Source organism: Elephantulus edwardii, unplaced genomic scaffold, assembly GCF_000299155.1.
Source record: "Elephantulus edwardii isolate Elephantulus edwardi_28Jun2011 unplaced genomic scaffold, EleEdw1.0 scaffold00061, whole genome shotgun sequence".
Lineage (NCBI taxonomy): Eukaryota > Metazoa > Chordata > Mammalia > Macroscelidea > Macroscelididae > Elephantulus > Elephantulus edwardii.
This window is the reverse complement of record NW_006399811.1, coordinates 9,262,755-9,271,205: the sequence shown is the minus strand read 5'-3', so window position 1 is coordinate 9,271,205 and position 8,451 is coordinate 9,262,755. Positions and strand designations below refer to the sequence as shown.

The 8,451-nt window shown below is 39.1% G+C and overlaps 1 protein-coding gene across 1 annotated transcript in view; it reads left to right on the top strand.

Annotated features, from left to right (window-relative positions):
- TOR1AIP2 (torsin A interacting protein 2) overlaps window positions 1-8,451 on the top strand; it is a 33,606-nt gene that overhangs the window by 4,664 nt on the left and 20,491 nt on the right. The window contains exons 3-5 of the mRNA XM_006887772.1: window positions 3,563-3,826; window positions 7,017-7,085; window positions 7,772-8,447. Of these exons, the coding sequence (XP_006887834.1) occupies window positions 3,563-3,826; window positions 7,017-7,085; window positions 7,772-8,447 (1,009 nt within the window). The remainder of the gene's footprint in view (window positions 1-3,562; window positions 3,827-7,016; window positions 7,086-7,771; window positions 8,448-8,451) is intronic.

The window sequence follows — 8,451 nt, the reverse complement described above, 5'->3', positions numbered from 1 at the left end:
TCAGCATAATGTCCTCCAGGGTCACCCATTTTGAATAATATTGCATGAGTTCCTTGTTTTTCAATGCAGTGTAGTACTCCATTGTGTGAATATACCACAGCTTCTCTATCTATTTGTTTGTTGATGGGCCTAGATTAATTTTAATGTTCATTTTTTTCACCATGTGTTGCCTGACATCTCCCTATTGTGAGGAAATGTGTTCTTCAGGTTTGTTTCCCTCAGTGGTCCAGCTGGTGCAAGCCACCGCCTCCTTCCCAGCAGGGAGCAGAGTGTGAGGGTGGGGGACTTTTGATGTAGGGAGGGGTGAGGCTAGACAGACTCGCTAATGGGAGGACAGTGTGAGAGACTTGGTATCCTTACTGCCACTGCTCTTTTTTCCCTTATTCCCTGAGCTCTTCTGCTTCACACCCTTTTGCTGTCCAGGAAGCTTTCTAACAAACCACTTATTTTCTTCCACGTTGTCATGTCACTCCAGTTACCTCTCCTTCCATTCATTTTTCAATTCCTTTAACAGAGATTTTGATAAATTGCAAGTTGAGTACATAAAATAAAATTAAAGTGAAGCTTTCTTAGTTAACTTTTATGATAATTTGCATCTTAAACTTATAAGCACATTAAGTGATAACCTTTTCAAAAGTGCTGAATTGGTTTCTTTAGTGCCTGGTGTCTTAAGAACATGATAGAGCCCATACAAAGTCCAGTTGGTCTCTAAGTGCTTAGAGAAGCAGACGAAGGAGAGGCTGGGATATGAGGAGACACCGGACACATGTCTTACTGCCTCCATGAACAGCTAATTCCTTTTCTGTGACACCAGAAGTGGGTGTTGCTGGCTACCATCACTGAGTGTTCTGATAAACTACTCTATAAAAGAATCCTGATCAAATAATTGAAAATGTGAAACAGAAATGAAAATTATTTTGGAATTCTAGATTTGGTGGAGCCCATTTGGCTGGAGGATATCACCCCCTGAAGGGCAGTAGTCTATAAACCTAATTTAAACTGTCTTCTCAAGTCATCTTTAAACCAAATTATAGTTTAGGAAAGAATGTTTATGCTGAGCAATATGCTCTGATGGAAGTATTCAAAATGATAACAGTTACTAAAATAAAAAAAATGAGAGAAGTTTAGGAGGCAGTGGGTTTAAAATAATGGTGGTCAAATAGGATAGGAAAATGATAGCACAATTCAAAGAATGTAACCAGTGTAACTTGTAGAAATTGCTGAATTGGTGTGTGCTTTGTTGAACTGCAAATACATCATTTTGCAGTCTCTCCATCTCACCCTGAAGGACAATGCTGTGAGTGATCGGATACTGTCCATTTAAATACAAGAAAAACCTCTTAATACACCTCCTCCTCAAATGTGTACACCAACTTCTGAAGCTAAAGAGGAAGACATTGAGGATGTCTGTCAACTTCAGTTGACCAAAAATGCAATCAAGGTGCATTGATAGTGATGACTGGCATGCAAAAGTGGAGAGCAAAGGAATAATGGGAGATTATGGACTTGTTGACAAGAAACGAAGCTGGAGATTGGTTGATTGAATTTTGTGCATACAATTATTCATTACAGATTCTTATTTTTTAAAAAAATCACAGCAACTATACACATGGACTACATGCAAAGGCATTTGAGTGTGTGCAACATAACAAATTACGGCTAACATTGGAATCCCAAACACTTAATTGTTCTCATGTGAAACCTATTTCAGAAGCTGTTTTTTGAACAGAGAATGGGAACACTGCATGGTTTAAAATCAAGAAAGTATGTGTCAGAGCTGTGTCTTTTCTCTATATATCTGTTCAGTCTATATATAAAGCAAATCATTCGAGAGGCTGGACTTCATGTAGAAGAATGTGACATCAGGATTGTAGGAAGACTCACCAACAACATTCAGATGACACAATCCTGCTTGCCGAAATCGAGGAAGACTTGAAATTTTATTGGAACACACAGAACAAAAAACCCCTACAGCCTTCAAGATGCATTGCATCTCAGCATCAAGAAGCTAGAAATTCTCACTGCTGGCAACATCTTGTACATGGAGAAAAGACTGAAAATGTCAACAGTTTCATTTTACTTGGATTCATAATCAATACTCTTGGCACTGTTTGTCAGGAAATCAAAAGCTGTGTAATATTTGGAAAATCTGCTGTCAAGGACCTCTCCAGAGTATTAAGGAGCAAAGATATCAGTTGCCCCATTGAAGCCATGGTATTTTCAGTCACTTACTATTAATCTTAAAGTTTGGTGATAACTAAGGATGACAGAAGAAGAATCAGTGCCTTTGAGTTGTGGTATTAGAGAAGAGTACTGAATATCCCATGGCCTGCCAAAAGAACAAATAAGTCAGTCTTGGAAAAGGTGTGCCGAAGCTTCATCTCACATACTTTGGGCGTGTTGTTAGGAGGGACCAGTCCTTCATAAAGGACATCATGCTTAAAAAGATGGAGAGTCAGCAAAAGAAAGAAACACCCTCAACAGGATGTACTGACACAGTGACTGTAGCAGTGGGCTTCACGAACTTAGAGATGATGAGAATGGCACACGATAGGACAGGGTTCAAAGTCTTTGTTCATAGGGTCACTAAGTCTCAGTTGGCACATTGCAACAACCTTCTCACTGGTCTTTTCCATCTCTCTGTTGTTTTCTTCTTGTCCTCACGCCCAGGGAGCTTTTCGTTGGCTGCTTGACTAATTAGAGGGAAGCCTCCCCTGTCACCTTCATTTTATAAAGGCCTGCAGCTAGTTTCCCACTCTCTGCGTTTTGCTGATTACATACATGATGTATAATTTAAATTTTTTGTCCTTTTATTTCTTAGAAACTGATTCTAGAGACTTGATCAGGCTTAGGTTCAGTTTTTGTCACCAGTGCTCTATGGGCAGTGTACTTCCTGTGAATCATGTCGGGGGATGTCCAGTTTGCCCTGATTTTTGTGATGTTATGCTCGAGCAGTGGCTTCATATTTTATCAGCCTGTTTCTTCCATTACAAATTTAACCCCCTCAGCCTCATGGGGTTTTTTAGCTGCCATTGAGAATAATTGCCTCTATACATTATTTCATTAGGGAAGAAGATATATTTATTTCTAATTCAAAGTTAACTCTTACTCAAAATTATTTTGCGTTAATGGTATTTATTAGATTTACTAACATGATAACAGATTTTGTTTTAATCACCTTCAGTGAGAGTCATAGGAAATAATGTTTAGGAAGAGTGCCTTGTAAATGGAAAATCTATAAATATTGCTATTATTAATAGTTACTATATTTTATATAGCCTTATTAAAATAGAAAAATTAAGATAGTTTTTTAATAGAAATTATAACTTTGTCTTTATAGATTCTCAAAAGGATCTGGAAAATGACCCATCTGTAAATTCTCAGGTACAGGAGACCCCAGTCACAGCCAGTGTCACCAAAGAAGCTCAAAGTTCAAACCCCACTTCTTGTCTCAGAGACCACCAAGGGGTGGAAGTAGTCGGTCCAGGAAGTGTAGACGTAGGTGAGCAGTCAGAAAGTCCAGATGAAACAACTGATGGGAAATACCCAAAGGATGAAGCAGGACATGATGGAGAACAGGGAAGTCATTTGCATCCAGGAGGTTCAGATGAAGAAGCCTTGGTTCCAGATCCTAACCTTTCTTCAAGTGATAAAATAGGAAGAGCTGATGGTGCACGTACTGCAGCCCGGCCTGAGGATGTGGGTGTCAGAACCAGAGCTTCCCAGGAGCCACCTGCCCCAGACTCCCAACATGCCCAGAGACCTGGTCATCCCAGTGAGAGGCTGGGGAGCCAGGATGCACTGAGGAAGCGGCGGGCAGCACCAGGTGAGAAGCAGCTCATTGACTGTCCTGTCCTCTTTTCAGAGAACTGCCTTTCTTTCACAGCATTAAATTCAGATAGAGCTTTAAAAAGACAATTCTGGAGATCTTCCAGAGCCTTGGCATGGTATGATTCCTGCCAATATGTAGAGGTTTTGTACGTCTGATCTAATGTTGAAAAGAAGTCTATGTTGATACATACAGGTAGTCTTAATCCAGCCTTAGACTAATTTTAAATAATAGATTAGTTTTAGTTTTGGTTGGGGTTTTTTTTTCACTATGCATTGTCTAGCATCTGCCTGCTGTGTGAAGTGAGTTCTCCTGGTTCTTTAAGTGGTCCAGCTAGTGCAGGCTCCACCTGCTTCCCAGCAGGTCATGGAGTGTGAGAACTAGAGACTCTGGATGTAGTGATTCTGACAGAGTTACTGACTGATGAGAGGGCACTGTGAGTCCTGCATCATTACTCCCCTTGCTCTTTTTCCCTCTGTCCCTGGTGCTCTCCCGCTTTGGACCCTCTTGCTGTCCAGGAGGCTTCCTATAGGTGCTCAGTTTCTTCCACACTGTGTGCCCGTTGTTTCTTCTTCCCACCTTCATCTTCTCATGTCTCATGAATGAATGTTGCTTTTTATAGTCTAGTCATTCCTCTGCCATCAAAAATTCACCATGCACAGTCCACTCTGTGTAGAAAAAAAAGCATCGTTTTGGAAATACTGCACAGTAATGATGAACTCATGACATATATTAACCAAAATTAGCAAAACTGTAAACAACAGTGAATCCTGTTTAAACTTGAGACTTAGGTTGATTGATAACATTTTATCAGTTGGCTTATCAGCTGTAACAGATAGACCACCTTAAAACATGATGTTACTAATAGAAATGTGTGTAGTTGGGACAAGGGGTATATGAGAATGCCCTATTTTCTGTGCATTTCTATTCTTTTTAGTAAACCTAAAATTTCTTTAAAAATTAAAACTTAATTTTCTTTTAAAAAAATCTTTCCCCTATATGGAAAAAAAGCAGTTTCTGTGTAGAAAGCAACTTAATATAGGGGGATAAGCTAGTCTAGGAGCTAAAAGACCCCATTCTACTCTCAACTCAGCCACACCAGTTTACTAGGGCACAGTCCTTACCATTCCCGAATGTTTTATATGATCAGTAAGCTAAGCCGTTGAGCAGGTAATCATTAAAGATCTTCTTTCACTCTTTTTTTGGTTAAAGATCTTTTAGATCCTTAAATTCTGTGGTATTACATTTTTACTTTTTTTTTTTTTTTTAGTGTGCAGTAGAATTACATGAACTATCCTTTAAAGGTACAGAGTTATGAGCAGTGTTCAGTTTCACTGTTTTGAGATACCTGAGTAGAGTCAAGCACAGGTCTAGGCTGTGAGAGTTTTAATTTCTGTGTTACAAAAGAATGCTTTTGTTTCCCCTCACAGATTTTTAAACTGATCTGAATTTTATAATAGCTCATAAATTTTATAGCCTTGTCTTCTTTACTTTGTATACTTCCATCACTAAGATTTCCAAACTTGATTTGTATGTTATTTTATAAGTTTACAATAATCACTCCTGTTTCCAAATTTAGTCCTTCCGTTGTTTTTATAAGGAGCCCTAATGGAGCATTTATTATTATAATATAAATATAAATAATTATAATTACTTATTCTTAGTTAGCACTCAACTGCTAACTAAAAGATTAGCAGTTTGAATCTCTGAGCTGCTCTTTGGCAGAAAGATGCCAGATCTGCTTCCATGGTATTTTCAGCTTTCGAGATACCAGAGGGTACTGTGAGTCAGATTTCAGCTCAGTGGCTATGTCTTCTTTGGTGTTGTTTTGGTTATTTTTTTGTATACTTGAAGATCTTCAGAAGTTATCTGAGACTGGAGCACTGGAATTAGAGCATCACTAGGTTACGATATTGAATCTTGTAAATTACTAATGTCTTTTAATTATTTTAATAATTTCATACATTTTTTTGAGAATCAAGTTTTTGATGAGTTTGAATGCATTATTAGAATTCTTATTTCCTGAGCCTTGATGTACAGGCCAATGGGAAACACTGGATGCAGCATTAAAGTCCTTAAAGGAATGTCTTATTTTTATTTATACACACACGCACATATATGTGAGTGTGTATCTATCTCAAAGGCACATGGCTCAAATCCACTAGCTGCTGTGTGGGAGAAAGATGGATAATGTCCTCTCATGTGATTTACTGTCTCTGAAAACCCACAAGTGAGTCAGCTGTCAGTTGGTTCTTGCTCAACAGCATATAACAACATAGATATCAAACGTTTTCCTACCTCTTTCTCATCAAACCAAAGAATTATTATTTTTTTTTATTTTAATTTTTTTTATTTTTTTTTAATTTTCTATAATTATATTTTATTAATTTTCATAAACATTTACAGAGATTTTGAGCTTCCACTCATTCATTGTTGCACTATTCTCTCTACCCTCCTCCCAGTTTGTTCTTGTCCAAATGCCACAGTGCTTGTCAAAGCCAGTCAAAGAATTATTTGACTCAGATTGAGTGCTATACTTGGTAAATTCTCTCTCTTTTTTTTTTAAATTTTTATTGTATTATTTTTATGTGTACCATCAAATCAGATCTGACTGGTACAGGAGGAGATTGCCCCCTCCTTCTCCAGCAGAGCATCTGGTGGATTTGAACCACGTACCTCTGGGATTGCAGTGCAGCGTCTTGCCACTAAGCCACCAGAGCTCCCGGTAAATTCTCTTTTTGACAAAGCTAACTTTTCCCCTCTCGAGTCAAGTCAGAACCCACTCTCTCTCATGGAAAAACTGGTGGATTTGAATCACATGCCTTTGCATTGTCAGTACAGTTCCGCACCAGTAAGTCACCAGAACTTTTACACACATAAATACATACATACATCTATATACATACATCTCTATCTCTATATCTGTTTGCACAAACTGTCAGGAGTTGTCTGCCAAAGGTAGGTAGTTGAAACTCAGTTTTCAGGAAGAAGATGTTTTGTCTCCTTCCTTAGAACTTACAGCCTCTGAAAATCCACTTCAGAGTCAGCTATAAGTTGGTTCTGATTCAAAGGCAGTAAGTGAATGTGAGTGAACAGTGAGTGAGTGTGAATGATTGAGATGCACCCACACACACACTGCCTAATACACTTTAAAAATAATATTGTTCATTCTCTTTGTGTCCCATAGAGGCTGGAAGTAATTTACAAGAAGCACAAAAATTAGAAGAAAACAGAAAGAATGCTCAGGACACCAGAAGTAAGATATTGATGTGTGTGAGTCTCTGTGGAGGGAACAGCATGGTTCACTGTAGGGCTGATTCAGGTTCACAGAACTGCGATGAATCCGGTCTAGAAAAGTGGCAGACTTAAACAGATTTAGCTTTGGATTAATATTTTTTTAATAGTATTTGATAATAGTAAGGTAGAGTTTTAGAAATGTTCTTTAAGGAGCTGGCTGGTGTTTTGTTGTGCTTAATAAAATGTAAGTTGTCACCATAGGAATGTTCTTTACATTAACAATAATCACTTTTTTCAGTGAGAGCACATTAGCTTCGCAGATGATGTTTTTAAGTTCTGGAGTCCTTTAATTTCTAGAATAATAGTTTGTACACATAGTAGGTATTTTGAGTTAATATTTTCCGAGAAGGCAATTTTTTAATCACACTATGAACTATTATGATGAATATGTAAACACAGCTTTTTGTCTTCAAAGACACTGTTTCTTCCGTAATGAAATCTGAGAAGAAACTAATGAAAAAGCATTTCATATAGACTTTAAGAACAGAGAGTTTAAAGGAGTTGGAGTGAAGAAATGCATTACTACCACTAAAAAGAAGACTGTATCTAAAAAAAAAAAAAAAAAAAGACAGTATCTGCTTCATTTTTATTTGCGGCAGGTTTGGTGTCTATGATAGCATCTCTGATTTTTTCCTTCTCTTCCAGGATACATCCTTTATTCCTTCCTGGGCATGGGTCTCTTTTTTTTGCTCTGTTCTCTGCATAGCTACTCTTTTTCTGAAGCCCAGCAAGTGCCCAGGAATCCAGCCTTGGAGGCCTTTTTGACTGAGTTCAGCCAGCTGAAGGATAAATTTCCAGGCCAGAGTTCCTTCCTGTGGCAGAGAGGACGGAAGTTTCTCCAGAAGCACCTCAATGTTTCCAACCCCGCAGAGCCTGCCACCATCATCTTCACAGCTGCTCAAGAGGGAAGGGAGACCCTGAAGTGCCTGAGCCACCATGTGGCAGACGCCTACACCTCTTCCCAGAACGTCTCTGCCGTCCAGATCGACGGGGCTGCGAGAACCTTGCAGAACAGCGACACAGTCAAGCTATATGTCGACCTGGAGTTGAGCTATGGGTTTGAGAATGGCCAGAAGGCGGCCGTGGTGCACCGCTTTGAATCCCTGCCTGCTGGCTCCACCTTGATCTTCTACAAGTACTGTGACCATGAGAATGCAGCCTTCAAAGATGTGGCCCTGATCCTGACTGTCCTCCTGGAGGAGGAAACGTTGGCACCAAGTGTTGGCCCAAGGGAAACAGAAGAAAAAGTGAGAGATTTGCTCTGGGCCAGGTTTACCAACTCCAACACTCCCAGCTCCTTCAACCACATGGACTCAGACAAGCTG